This window comes from Mustela nigripes, chromosome 1 (assembly GCF_022355385.1).
Source record: "Mustela nigripes isolate SB6536 chromosome 1, MUSNIG.SB6536, whole genome shotgun sequence".
Taxonomy (NCBI): domain Eukaryota; kingdom Metazoa; phylum Chordata; class Mammalia; order Carnivora; family Mustelidae; genus Mustela; species Mustela nigripes.
In genome coordinates, this window is record NC_081557.1 from 220,409,001 (window position 1) to 220,424,654 (window position 15,654).

Genomic DNA, 15,654 nt, shown 5'->3' on the forward strand with positions numbered 1-15,654 from the left:
TCTGGTTTTAGAACCAGGATACTCTAGCCACATAAATTGAGAAATTCTTAAAAAAATTTTTTTTGGAATAATTTGTACAACAGCGGACATTTTTGGTTTGTTTTTAAATGTTTGATAGAACTCAATATTAAAACCAACTGGCATGGTATTTTCGTTGGGGAACATTTTAACTACTGACTTAAGTTTTTTTTTTTTTTTTTAAAGATTTTATTTATTTATTTGACAGAGAGAGGGAACAAAAGCTGGGGAAGTGGGAGAGGGAGAAGCACAGGGAGCCAGATGTGGGGCTCCATTCCAGGACCCAGGGATCATGACTTGAGCCAAAGGCAGACGCTTAACTACCGAGCCACCTAGGTGCCCCACTACTGATTAAATTTTGAGATAGTTAAGATCTTTCAGGTTTTTCACTTTTCCTTGAATCAATTTTGCTAAGGTTCAAATTCCTAAAATTTGTCATTTCCAAATAATTTTCAAACATGTTTTAATAAAGTTTGAAAAGTAATACACTATTTTCATCACTATAATCTCTACAGTTTCTGTAGATCTATTCCCCTTTGCATTACTAATACTTTTATCTTCTCCAATTAAAAAAATATTTTGCAGGGGTGCTTCTAGCTTATTAGACTTTTCTAAAAATGACTTTTTGCCTCTATTAATCCTTTCTATCCTGGTTTGTTTTCTATTTTCTTATTTCTGATATTACCTTATTTTTTCTTATTTATTTGTCTTTGTTCTCCTCCTCCTCTTTCTCCTCTTCCTCTTTCTCTCTCTTTTTTACGTTAAAGTGACTCTGAGGCTTGCATCTTTTCTAATGCATGAATTAAGGCTTTCTCTCTAAATACCACTTAGATATCATAATGTTTTCATATTTATCTTTCTGTTATGTAGTTTTTAATATTTTCTGGTGACCACCATTATGCCTTCTTTAAGCCTTAAGTTATTCAGATGTACCTTTTTAGTTTCCTTAACATTAGGAAGTTTTTCTTTCTTTCTTTCTTTTTTTTTTTTTTTAAAGATTTTATTTATTTGAGAGAGAGACACACACAGAGAGAGTACAAGTAGGCGTGGGGCAGACTGAGAGGGAAAAGTAGCCTCCCCACTGAGCACGGAGCCTGACTTGAGACCCCAGCCCAGGTCCCTGAAAGCATGACCTGAGCCGAAGGCAGATGCTTAACGGTCTGAGCCACTTAGGCATACCCCAACTTTTGGACGTTTCTAATGTTCTTTAGTGTTTGAATTCTAATATAACTGGTGAAAGTTTGTCAACTCTGTTTCTCCAAACTTTTGAAATTTTTGGAGACTTTATCTATGGACTAATTTGTGCTCAATTTTCATAGATTGTCTTCTTGACAAAATTGTATTCTTCAGTTGTATTATTCATTGTTGTGCAATGTCATATATATATATATATATATATACATTAGATCAAGACCGCTGATGTCTGCTGTCCTTATTCTCTGTTTTTTCAGTTCTGAGAAAGTTTTTGGTATCAAGGTTATTCTAATCACATAAAATGAATTGAGTAATTTTTTTCTTATTTTCTGGAATAATTTCTGTAGGAGTAGAGTTTTTTTTTTTTGTTGTTGCTGTTGTTAGCTTGTTTTGCTTTTTAGATGTTCGATAGAACTTAGATTTATCAAAATCTCCCATCATGGAAAGGGATTTGTCAATTTAGTTTTTCAGTTTCTTAATTTTTGCTTCACATGTTTGACAACCAGATTCCTGGGTGCATACATGTTTAAAATAGTGCTGTCGTGTAGTGTCCATGTTATCTCCAGGAATGCTCAGTTTCCCACTGAAGTCCTTTGCTTTTTGATGGTGGGGTAAGAGCAGGGTTATCTTTTTCCGTATTTTGGCTTTCAAATTTTTCTATTTTAAAAAAAAATCTGATCTGGTAATCTTTGTCTTTTATCTGAGGAATAGAGTGCATTGACTTTACTGTTATAAGTGGTAATTTATATCTTGTCATACCATCTTATTTTATGCTTTATGCTTTTATTTTTCTTACAATGCCCATGCTTATTTTTTCTGATTTTCTTACCCTTCTTTTAGTTCATTTATTTAGTTTCCCCCCTCTAGCCTGCCAGTTAAGAGATTAGTCTCTGGGGTGCCTGGGTGGCTCAGTGGATTAGGCCTCTGCCTTTGGCTCAGGTCATGATCTCAGGGTCCTGGGATCAAGTCCCGCATGGGGCTCTCTGCTCAGCAGGGAGCCTGCTTCCTCTCTCTCTCTGCCTGCCTCTGACTACTTGTGATCTCTCTGTCAAATAAATAAATAAAATCTTTACAAAAAAAAAAAAAAGAGAGAGAGAGAGAGATTAGGCTCTGGAATTCTGGGTTAGAATCTCAGCTCTGGTTCATGGTAATCTGAGCAAGTTACTTACCTTCTTCACTCAGTTTCCTTATCTGAAAATGGGGGTGATAACGGCTGTTGTTTCATAATATTTTTGTGAAGGGTTAAGATATATATAAAATGTGTAGAACTGAGCCTGGTACAAAACTTTTGCTAGAGATGCCCTGACTCTTTTTTTTAAGATTTTATTTATTTATTTGAGAGAGAGAGGGAGAGAGAGAGAGACAGCATGAGAAGGGGGAGGGTCAGAGGGAGAAGCAGACTTCCTGCCAAGTAGAGAGCCCGATGTGGGACTTGATCCTAGGACTCCAGGATCATGACCCGAGACTGAGGCAGTCGCTTAACCAACTGAGCCACCCAGGTGCCCTGGACTCTTCTTTAAAACAATAAATTCCACTTTGGACCTGAGGATACTTTAACTCTGATTTCTCCCTCCCGTGCTTATATGTTGTTTTTGTCTAGTATTTTAGTTTTATTTAGTTATTCTTAATTCTCACAAAATAGACATTATCCTTTTATATGTTAAGAGCTTGTTTAGATTATCCATATATTTATTAATGTCTTTATTGACCATCCTCTCTCTTCGTGTTTCATTTAATATTATTTCTTAAATTAAGTTTCATGCTAACTCAAGTTTATAAACTAAAACCTTTTAAAGAACCAAAATGAGACTGTTTCAGAAATCATCAATCCCTGGTCCCCTTCCATGTTCCTCTCCTAGAGGAACCCCTTTAACTGTTTTAGTTCATCCTTTTGGCATTGACTATGTAGTTTAAGCATGCTTATATTACTAGTTCTTGATTTTCGTCCTGTTACAGGCATAATTTATTGTCTTCTCACTGTGAAAAGTGAGGATTTACCCATTTGTCCACTTTTTTTCCCTTTACCTTCCTCCTTTCACTGATCCCATGCGTGATTCCAATACCATAAAAAGTGGGGAGTTACCGCTAACTTGATAAAGAGTTTTAGTTTTGCAAGATGAAAAGAGTTCTGGAGATGGATGTGGTGACAGTCTCACAACATGAATGTATTTGATGTTACTGAGCTGTACACTTGGAAGTAGTTAAGCTGGGTATGTTATATGTATTTTACCACAATTAACAACTACTCTTGTCAGAGCACATACTGCAATGTTTACAGATTGAATGAAGGAGCTTGGGTAGATACAAATGAAACAAGATTGGCATCATATTGAAAACTGCTAAAGCTGAGCCATGTATATACAGCTTTGCTGTATTATTCTGTCTATTTTTGTGCATTCTGTCAATTCCATAATAATTTTTTTTAAAATTTAAAATTTATTTGAGAGAGTGAGAGAGAGAGAGAGAGAGAGAGCATGAGCATGGGGGGAGGAGGGTAGGGGGGAGAAAGAGACAGACTGTCTAGCAGACTCTCCACTGAGCACAAAGGGCCTGTGGGGCTCCTATCATGACCCTGAGATCATGACCTGAGCCGAAATCAAGTGTTGGCTGCTTAACCATCCTAGCCACTCAGGCGCTCCCCCATAATAAATTTTTATAATTACAAAAAAATCATACTAGGGGCCCCTAAGTGGCTCAGTTGGTGTAGCTTCTCTTTGGCTCAGGTCATGATCCCAGGGTCCTGGGATCAAGCCCTGCTTTGGGCCCCCTGTTTCGTGGAGAGCCTGTGTCTCTCTCTCCCTTTGTCCCCCTACCCCTGCGACTCATGATCTCTCACTTACACTCTCTTTATCTCAAATAAATAAATAAATCTTAAAAAAAATACTATATATTCTATTAGTTCAATCTTCATGAAGAACTATTTCCTACAGCCTGTGATGTGCTTGCATGGACTGGTTAGTACCTACATTTGCTGCACAGTTGTATCCTTGGAGGTCTTCTTTTACCACTAGCTGGAGATTTCTCTTTCTTGATTTTTTTTCTGCTGAATTCCTGTTTCCTGGGTCCTGGATTTTTATCTTTCTTGGTCTGCCTAATTGTTATGGTGAAACTTACTCTCCTATAATGACCAGTCAGACCAGATTTTTTTTTTTTCTCAGTATCCAATGAGAGCTCATATGTCTGATACCTTTTTTTTTTTCCCTTGTCACAATTAATGGCTGGAGGGCTAGATTGTTGTTGCAGGCATTGAGGAGTCATTTCCCCCTTCCACCTAACTTTGTTTCAAGCTGGTTGCTTTGTTGTCTCTTTCTCAGGTAGGGTTTGTTTCTTGTTTATTCTTGTACAGGGTGTAGAGTGTTTGCGTTGCCAGCCTGATGTAAGCATGTTCATGGAGGCTTCCCATCCTTGGTAAGCTTTAGACTTCAGCTCCTTTCTGCCTTGTTCCATAAGGCCATTACAATGGCAGCTCACATCATCTGGGCTTGGCAGATGCGCTCAAGACAGAAGCCAGCATCACTGCTCATTTGTGCCTCTGAATCACCTCTCGCACTTTGTTTTTGAGTTGCCTACCATCCCACCAGATCAATGACACATTTAAAAATGTAGTTCCTATATTTCATCCAGCAATTATAGTTGTTTGAAGGATAGTTTAGGGTATGTCTTCCATCTGAAAATGCTAGTCTTAATCCTCATAAAGGACAATCATATTTTCAGAATATGGACATAATTGCATTTACAGAATATCCCTAATGAACAAGTGAATTATTGATTTCACCAAATTTGCATTAAAATACTAGTGAGTACCAGCCACTATATGTTTTGTTATCAAAATTCCAATTATAATGGTTGATTTTAATTTAAATTTTAGTTTCTTTTGGAAACAGTGTTGCTTAGACATGCTTTGTCTAGCTGGTATACATGTAGAATGAAGTGCTCCACATAAGTATGTCTTCCTAAAAAAAAAAAAAAAAGTATATCTTCCTGATAGCTGACATACCCCCCTTAAATTGTCATTGCTTGTTTTAGGCACTTTCAATGGAGTGTTTTCCAAAAGGTATCCTAAATGTGTTATGTACATCTTAGGCTTCATAAATTGAGTAGCATGGGCACTAGTTGACTCTTCCTTCATCACTCATTATTACTAAAAGTAGCATAGTTCATTGAATGGACTTGAACTTCAATATCACATAGATCTGGAAATATACCTTCACTTCCCTACTTACTAACAGTGTGGTCTTAGACAAGTCACTTATCAGTGATTCAGGAAGCCAGCTTGTACTGTTCACCAGTACCTATTGTTAAGCTTTCAGTAATTTTGTGGCCTGATTCTATTTTTTAAAAAAGATATTATTTATTTATCTATTTATTTATTTAGAACATGCATGGTTGAGGGGAGGGGCAGAGGGTGAGAGAGACAGAGCATCTCAAGCAGACTCTGCACTAAGTGAGGAACTGACATGGGTTCAATGTTATGACCCTGACCTGAGCCAAAATCAAGAGTTGGACGCTTAACCTACTGAACCACCTACTTAACCTACTGAACCACGTGCCCCTTGTGAACTGATTCTTAAACATATCCATTACTAAAAATTAAATTATAGAAACTTATAAGGACATAATTTATATTAAAACGAAAGGTAATTAAGGCTCAAAATCGTTACTTCCTCGTTATTTTACTAAATTTCATTTATACCCTATGCTCTTACATATAACCAAAAGTCATTGAGGTTATTCTTTTGTCTATATACTATATAATGGTGTGTTATTGCTCATCTTTTCCCCACTCTGCCTTTAGTACCAACCTATTGGTTGCTTGAAATTGGCCATGGTGGAAGTATTTACACTGGAGAAATTGGCAACTGCTTCAAATCAGTATTTGATTCCTTGTTCTGTTGTTAGGACCTAAGAAAGTGATAGAGAAAATGTTAATAATGCAGGGTAAAATTAAAAGTGTGTCATGTCTATAGTGTCACATTGTGAGTAGGACAAACATTTGAGGAAATATTCTTCTAGTTCAGGGAAGGTGTAGCTCATGTCACTGATGAACAAGTGAAATCCTGGTACAGTGTTATGTTTTCCTTTTATTTTGTCCATTAATTTAAGCAAAAATACTAGTTAACAATGACAAGGATGCCCATTCTCACCACTCTTGTTCAACATAGTATTAGAAGTCCTAGCAACAGCAATCAGACAACAAAGAGAAATAAAAGGTATCCAAATTGGCAATGAAGAAGTCAAACTTTCTCTCTTCACAGATGACATGATTCTTTATATGGAAAACCCAAAAGACTCCACCCCCAAACCACTAGAACTCATACAACAATTCAGCAACGTGGCAGGATACAAAGTCAATGTACAGAAATCAGTGGCTTTCTTATACACTAACAATGGAAATACAGAAAGGGAAATTAGAGATTCGATTCCATTTACTATAGCACCAAGAACCATAAGATACCTGGGAATAAACCTAACCAAAGAGGTAAAGGATCTGTACTCAAGGAACTGCAGAACACTCATGAAAGAAATTGAAGAGGATACAAAAAGATGGAAAACCATTCCATGCTCTTGGATTGAAAGAATAAACATTTTTAAAATGTCTATACTGTCTAGAGTAATCTATACTTTTAATGCCATTCTGATCAAAATTCCATCAGTATTTTTCAAAGAGCTGGAGCAAGTAATCCAAAAATTTGTATGGAATTAGAAAAGAACCCAAATCACAAGGAAATGCTGAAGAACAAAAATAAAACTGGGGATAAAACTGGGGGCATCACGTTACCTGATTTCAAGCTTTACTACAAAGCTGTGATCACCAAGACAGCATGGTACTGGCATAAAAACAGACACATAAACCAGTGGAACAGAGTAGAGAGCCCAGATATGGACCTTTAACTCTATGGTCAAATAATCTTCGACAAAACAAGAAAAAATATACAATGGAAAAAAGACAGTCTCTTCAATAAATGGTGCTGGGAAACGGGACAGCTATATGTAGAAGAATGAAACTCGACCATTCTCTTACACCGTACACAAAGATAAACTCGAAATGGATAAAAGACCTCAATGTGAGACAGGAATCCATCAGAATCCTAGAGGAGAATATAGGCAGTAACCTCTTCGATATCAGCCACAGCAGCTTCTTTCAAGATGTGTCTCCAAAGGCAAAGGAAACAAAAGTGAAAATGAACTTTTGGGACTTGATCAAAATCAAATGCTTCTGCACAGCAAAGGAAACAGTCAACAAAGCAAAGAGGCAACCCAGGGAATGGGAGAAGATATTTGCAAATGACAGTACAGACAAAAGGTTGATATCCAGGATCTATAAACTCAAACTCAACACACACAAAACAGATAATCATATCAAAAAATGGGCAGAAGATATGAACAGACACTTCTCCAATGAAGACATACAAATGGCTATCAGACATATGAAAAAATGTTCATCATCATTAGCCCTCAGGGAGATTCAAATTAAAACCACATTGAGATACCACCTTATACCAGTTAGAATGGCCAAAATTAGCAAGACAGGAAACAACATGTGTTGGAGGGGATGTGGAGGAAGGGGAACCCTCTTCCACTGTTGGTGGGAATGCAAGTTGGTGCAGCCTCTTTGGAGAACAGTGTGGAGATTCCTCAAGAAATTAAAAATAGAGCTTCCCTATGACCCTGCAATTGCACTCCTGGGTATTTACCCCAAAGATACATATGTAGTGAAAAGAAGGGTCATCTGTACCCCAATGTTTATAGCAACAATGGCCACGGTCACCAAACTGTGGAAAGAACCAAGATGCCCTTCAACGGACGAATGGATAAGGAAGATGTGGTCCATATACGTTATGGAGTATTATGCCTCCATCAGAAAGGAAGAATACCCAACTTTTGTAGCAACATGGACGGGACTGGAAAAGATTATGCTGAATGAAATAAGTCAAGCAGAGAGAGCCAATTATCATATGGCTTCACTTATTTGTGGAGCATAACAAATAGCATGGAGGACAAGGGGAGTTAGAGAGGAGAAGGGAGTGGAGGGAAATTGGAAGGGAAGGTGAACCATGAGAAACTATGGACTCTGAAAAACAATCTGAGGGTATTGAAGGGGCGGGGGGTGGGAGGTTGGGGGAACCAGGTGGTGGGTATTGGAGAGGGCACGGATTGCATGGAGCACTGGGTGTGGTGCCAAAATAATGAATACTGTTATACTGAAAATAAATTAAAAAAAAAATTAAAAAAATATACTGGTTAACATTCATGTGAGAACTGCACTCATTTGTTAGATTGCAACCATAGTTTGGTTACCAATATAAGGATTTGACAGAAATGTAAAATAGCATTCTCTGAGAATTTACAGTAAAGAATATTGTATATTCGGGGCGCCTGGGTGGCTCAGTGGGTTAAGCCTCTGCCTTCAGCTCAGGTCATGATCTCAGGATTCTGGGATCGAGTCCCACATCGGGCTCTCTGCTTGGCAGGGAGCCTGCTTCCTCTCCTCTCTCTCTCTGCCTGCCTCTCTGCCTACTTGTGATCTCTGTCAAATAAATAAATAAAATCTTTAAAAAAAAAGAATATTGTATATTATTTGGAAATTGTATACTATACAACTGTTATGTAAATAAAATTCCTAATAAACATATGTACACATTTATTTATTTATTTATTTATTTATTTTTATTTGTTTAAGTAAGCTCTATGTCCAATGTGGGGCTTGAACTCATGACATCAAGACTTGTATACTCTACCAACTGAGCCATCCCAGTGCCCCCACATTTTTAAACATATAGCCATTTGTCAATATTTTCTAGAACTCCATTGCTTAAAATCTCTGAGGTTAAGCTTCTTCATCTATTAAATCAATTATCTGATACCATGAGCTCCATACTTGACTAAAATTCAATTTTAATACTCATACCTATTTCATTCTAAGATTGAATATCAGTATTCTTTTCCCCCATCCTTCTAAATCCCATATACAGACATAAACTGAGAGCCATTGGGATGTATGAAACCTTTTGCCTCTAAATTATGACTCCAGAATACAATCATTTTTTAATGTTCATGATTTCTTTGTATGGATACTTAGTACCCTACCCTGATTTCAACTGTCATTTTTGCTTTTGTTGGAGTTCTTCCTTTTACCTGTCTCTCCTGTCTTCCCATGATCCCCTCTTATATTTTATAGTCTATGCTGTTCTCTTGTTGGTCTAAAAACTAGTACCTAATTCAGTTTAAATTGTGCCCAAAATACAAGTAAGTAGATGCTAAATTAGGACCTGAAAGACCTTCCTGTAATTGTTTTAATTTACTCTGTGACCTTCTTCCTTATATAAAAATCATTATGAAATATTTTAAGCACATAAGAAAGGCTGTGTAATAAACAGCTCCCCAAATACCCCTAGACCCTTTTAAGGAATAAAACATAAGAGATGCAGTCAAACTCCTTTTTTGTTCTATTACCTTTTTTTTCTCCCTGAAGGTAACCACTAGTCTGAATTGATCATTTACAGGCATGTTGTATTTTTATCTCATATGTACATGTTCAGAATATACATGGATTATTTTACATATTTAAAATATACAAGACAGGATAAACATATTGTATATATTCTTTAAAAATTGGTAGACTTTATATTTTAGAATAATTTTAGGTTTACAGAAAAATTGAGCAGAACCTACTAAGAGTTTCCAAATACCCAATTCCCCAGTTTCCACTACAAGTAACAGCTTGCATTCCTGTGAGACAATTATTACAATTGATGAATGAATATCAATATAAAACTATTAAATGAAGTTCATAGTTTATAAGTTTATAGGTTTTGATAATATATCCACCATTACAATATCATGTAGAACATTTTTACTGCCCTAAAAATCTAAATTCCACCCCTTTGTCCCTGGATACATTCTTTTGAATCTCAAGTGGTGTTTTTTGTTTTGTTTTGTTTTGTTTGATTGTATAGCTTTATTGTTTGGAGGCTAAGTCCATTTGGAGGCTTATAACAAAATACTCATAAACTGGATGGCTTATAAACAACAAATATATTTATTTCTCACAATTATGAAGGCTGCAAATCTGAGATGAGAACATTGGCATGGCTGGTTGAGGATCCTCTTGTGCATCAAAAACGTCTGCATTTTCACATGGCTCAAGGGACTGGGGAACTCTGGGGGGTCTTTTATAAGGGCACTAACTCATTCCTGGGGGCTCCACCCTCATGACGTAACACCTGCCAAAGACCCCACTTCCTCATACCATCACATTGGCATTAAGATTTCAACATAAATTTGGGGGAACACTATAGTGGAGGGTTATTGATGCTCTGATTCATTCCCTTTAACTACTGATTTGTGTTTCATCTGTATGCTTCTACCTCAAATTATCTCTTCTACTGTTGATAGAATGTGAGTTGTTTCCAAGAGTTTGTTATTACAGATGTTTCTGTCTCAATGATCTCCTATAATTTCTTTGTGAAACTACATGCGCATTTCTTCAGGGTATGTACCTAGAAGTGAAATGAGGAAGTCATGAGATTTTTAAAACTACTCCTTTTACCATAAAATGGATTCTAACTACATTTTAAACAAGATCTCTATGTGTACAGATATTCCAACTGTAATGTAACTTTTACTCTCTTCTAATGTGCAACACTCTCTCTTTCTTGTGGGCTTATTTGGATCCTAGCTTCTCTTTTTTTTTCTATTTTATTCCCACTCCCACCTCCCAGCAATTCACCTTGATGACCCAATTTTTCCTTGAGGTGTCTGTCTAAAAGTCATTTCAGTGCACCAGGTTAACTTCTGTGCTCAGCGTAGATCCCGACATGTAACATTTGTGGAATTAATGGAGGGATGCATGAATGAAGGTAGGATACTAATACGTTAACAGTAGCAGAGACTAGTGCCCTCCCCACAATAATTGACTGGACCATTGCAGGCTCCATTGTTAGTTAGCAGGAGAATAGAGTTCAAGTGTAGAGGGCCAAAGACAAGGTTCTGAGACTCTGTCAGGCACAGTAAGGACAAGGCTTGTCAGTCATGGCCAGGAGGAGGTATCTGCAACTCAGACATTCATAAGCTGGGGCCTGCCTCTGTTTACCAGCTGGGAAATCTTCAGAAAATGAACCATGAAAGCCTGCTATGCGGCAGCACTATGAAATAATTTTTCATTTGCCACCAGTCAGCTTCAGGGATCAAGGACAGCTAAACACATAATTCACTCATGCATGCTATTTTAAAGGCATGTTTTAAAGTTATAAATATGGTACATTGAGTTAATGAGGTATGTTCTTTTGGCGACAAATATTTACATTCCACATATGCCTCTTGATGTCAAGAGTGTAACTGTTTCATTTTCTTCTTTTTTCTCAGGAGGCTGGGATGCAGATGGAAAAGGCCCTAGTGTCTGGGACACATTCACCCATCAGGGAGGAGAGAGAGTTTTCAAGAACCAGACTGGCGATGTAGCTTGTGGCAGCTACACTCTGTGGGAGGAAGATTTGAAATGTATCAAACAGCTTGGATTGACTCATTACCGCTTCTCTCTTTCCTGGTCACGTCTGTTACCTGATGGGACGACAGGTTTCATCAACCAGAAAGGCAAGTGTTTCTTAAAAATAGAAGGTTGCAGCTTTAATTCAAGGTTACTGCTGCAGTCTGGCATAATTAATCCAGTATGCTATTCTGCAGTGGAGCTTTGAAATTGCAAGTTTTTAGGGTGATTATAGGATAAATTTTTTGAAATGGGTTTGCATTAGCTTTCTTAATAATATTCTGTTCTCCCTGAATTGGTGATATGTGTTGAAAGGGGACAATAGATGGGCAGGAAAAGGGCGGGAATAAGAGTTTTACTTATGGAAGATATTATTGAGCGTTAACCTGAAGCTGAGTTTCCAAAAGTTATGTATTAAACTATTTTCAGTTGTGTTATTCTGTGAAAAGTGATGAAAAGCCCTGTAGAACTTGAGAAGATTTTGAGCATTTCAAATGGAGCTGAATTAGTAGAGCGAATTAACTAGGGCAGAGATTAGCACCGAGGCATCTGGAATCTGCTTAACTTGGGATGCAAGGCCAGCTGTATCACTTACTATCTGGAGAAGCATCTCTTGGGCATTTTTTCATGCCTCAGTTTCTCCACAAGTAGAAAAGAATACTCAAATAGTTCCTAGTTCGAGAGCTATTGGAAAATTAAATGAAATAATTTTTGCAAAGTGCTTTACACAATAGCTGGTATATACAAAAGCATTCAAAAAGTGTTAGCTATTATTCATATTAAGTTTTGTAATTAAAAAGACTATCTCCTATTTGAATGCCTGTTATTTATGAGGCATTTTACATACATTTTCTCTAATCCCCACAATCAGTGAAGGAGGTGTAATTAGTTACATTTTACAGTGGTGCATGTCCAAATCCAGATATTTTGTAAATGGTGGATCTAGAATGTAAACCTAGGGTCTGGCTAGTTCCTTCCATACACCAGAGTTGGCAAACTATGACCCAAGGGCCAAATCTGACTGTTATTTTTGTAAATAAAGTTTTATTGCAGCGCAGTCATACCCATTCGTTACATTTAGTCTGTGGTTGCTTTTCCACCACCATGGCAGAATTGAGTTGTTGGGGCAGAGACCAGAGAACCTGCAGAGCCTAAAACACTCACTACCTGGTACTTTGCGAGAGAAGTTCTATGACCCCTGTACTACAACATAAAGGTTTCTTTCTTTCTTTCTTTCTTTTTTTTTTTTTAAAGATTTTATTTTATTTATTTGACAGAGAGAGATCACAAGTAGGCAGAGAGGCAGAGAGAGAGAGGAGGAAGCAGGCTCCCTGCTGAGCAGAGAACCCGATGTGGGACTCGATCCCAAGACCCCAAGATCATGACCTGAGCCGAAGGCAGCTGCTTAACCCACTGAGCCACCCAGGCACCCCAACATAAAGGTTTCTTCATAAAGAACCTTTATAGGTACTTTGTCCTGGAAAATATTTCACACTCCTCCTACGGTTGGGACTTGATGAGGCAAATGATGTGCCTAAGATGCAAAATTTAAGGAGACGTTGACTCTCAGGGTCTTGTAAATGCAAGATGGACACTTGCAGAATCCTGAGGGAGGGTACCTGCTTGCTCACCCTGCTTTCAGGGGCGGTGACTTCCCTAATCCTCAGGGATTCCATTTGAGTAAATCATCTGATTTCCTACATAGTAAGAACAGCCAGTGATAACAACTGCTTAGGTGAGCTTGTGTCCTTGCAATGCTCATTTTCTGTGAGGTGGGGTAAGCTGGACATTGTGGAATGCAGCTGCAACTTATGTGTCCCCCAGATGGGGACAACACAATATTACCAGGTCCATTGCTTGTTTCTAAAGGCATTAGCTCCCCTGACTAACTGCTGCTGGTTGAATATCTACTTTCTTGATATATTACTGGCCAGTTTTTGTTTTTCTGACTTTCAACAGAAGTTCATTAGTTGTTCAGTGTAAAAGTGAATTAATAATTTCCCACCTTCCTCATCCATAATCTATACCTTCTCTTTTCTCCAGGCCCATCACACCCCCAAGGACTAAAAACTAAGAGTAATCTTTGAATCTCCTCTTTTCTTTGTTTCCTACATCTAACTGGTTGCTAACTATGATCCGTTCCACTTAGGTCTCTTTCACTTCTCCCTCCTGGCCATTTTTTCTGCCTCTGCTCTGCTTTAGAGTTTTATCATTCTTATCAAGGACTTTTTGATATACCCTTGCTGGGTCTACCTATTTTCACTCATTCTCTGTCCATTAATTCCTTGTACAAAATGCTACCCCAGCAATTTGTCTAAAGCTTTGCCTCAGTTCTGTTGGCTTGCATCATCTCCTGTTAAAAACAAAGTAAGATAAAAAAAAATTTTTTTTAAACATCTATTTATTTGAAAAGGGAGGAACGAGGGAGAAGGAGAGAGGAAAAAAAAAAATCCCAAGCAGACTCCCTGCTGAGCATAGAGCCTGAAGTGGGGCTGGATTTCATGACCCTAAGATCATGACATGAGCCAAAACCAAGAGTTGGTCACTCAACTGATTGAGCCACCCAAGCACCCCTATAAAAAATTTATTTAATCATCCCAAGACTTAATATATAGTGTACACTCCTTCATATATCATTCCAGGTTTTATTTGACTTAGTCTTAATTCATCTCTGAAGCACTACAGGCTGAAATTCCCCCATGCAATTGCTCCATTTAATTCCCTAAACACATAGCCCACTACATACTAAACATACTATGCAATTTCCCACCTCTGTAAGAATTTTCTTAAGCTCTTTCTTCTGCCTGGAATGGCCTTTCCTTAGCTGTATTCACTGAGTATCTACCCTCCTGATTCTAGGAGTGTGAAGTTTTCACTGAGTTTCCATTTGGATGGTACACAATGAAAAAATTTGAAAAAACAACACAAAACAACCACCCCCTTGCCAACTTATAATATAGGTTCATAACTTCTTATCTGAAATTCTAAAGTCCAAAAGCTTTGGATACTGAATCCTTTTTAGCAATTTTAGGTCTAAAACTAATGTGGCAACAAAAGCTAACCTCAATTGATGGGACAGGTTTTTCTTAAATTGAAGAACAATTGACATACAATATTGTATTAATTTCAGGTATAGAACATAGTGATTTGCTTTTTATATTTATTACTTAATGACCACCACAATAAGTCTGGTTACCATACTAATTAGGTACTGTAATCATACAAAGTTGTTACTATATTATCAATACTGTTCCCTAAACTGCACATCACATCCCCACGACTTATTTATTTTATAATTGGAAGACTGTACCTCTTAATTCCCTCCACCTGTTTTGCTCATCCTCTCTCCTCTATTCTCTCTAGCAACCAGCAGTTTGTTCTCTGTATCTACGAGACAGTTTCTATTTTGTTTTGTTTATTTGTTTTTTAGATTCCACTTGTAAGTGAAGTCATATAGTCTTTGACTTATTTCATTTAGCATTAATATGCTCTAGGTCCACCCATGATGTTGCAAATGGAAAGATTTGATTCCTTTTTGTGGCTGAGTAATATTCCGTCACACACACACACACACACACACACACCCCATATCTTCTCTATCCCTTCATCCATTAATAGATATTTAGGTTGCTTTCATATCTTGGCTGTTGTTAATAATGTAGCAATGAACTCAGTGGTTCATACGTCTTCTCAAATTAGTGTTTTTTTCATCAGGTAAATACCTAGAAGTGGAATTGTTGGATTATACAGTAGTTCTATTTTTATTTTTTTGAGGAATCTCCATTATGTTTTCCATAGTGGCTATACCAGTTTATATTCCCACTAACATTGTGTGAGGGTTCCGATCCTCACTAACACTTGTTATTTCTTGATAATAGCCATTCTGACAGGTGTGAGGTGATATCTCATTGTGGTTTTGATTTGCATCTCCCTGATGGTTAGTGACATTGAGAATT

The 15,654-nt window shown here is 37.4% G+C and overlaps 1 protein-coding gene across 1 annotated transcript in view; it reads left to right on the plus strand.

Moving 5' to 3' along the window:
- Nucleotides 1-15,654, plus strand: part of LOC131999978 (cytosolic beta-glucosidase) — a 165,030-nt gene that overhangs the window by 81,703 nt on the left and 67,673 nt on the right. Inside the window, exon 7 of the mRNA XM_059373317.1 lies at nucleotides 11,578-11,805. Coding sequence (XP_059229300.1) covers nucleotides 11,578-11,805 — 228 coding nt within the window. The remainder of the gene's footprint in view (nucleotides 1-11,577; nucleotides 11,806-15,654) is intronic.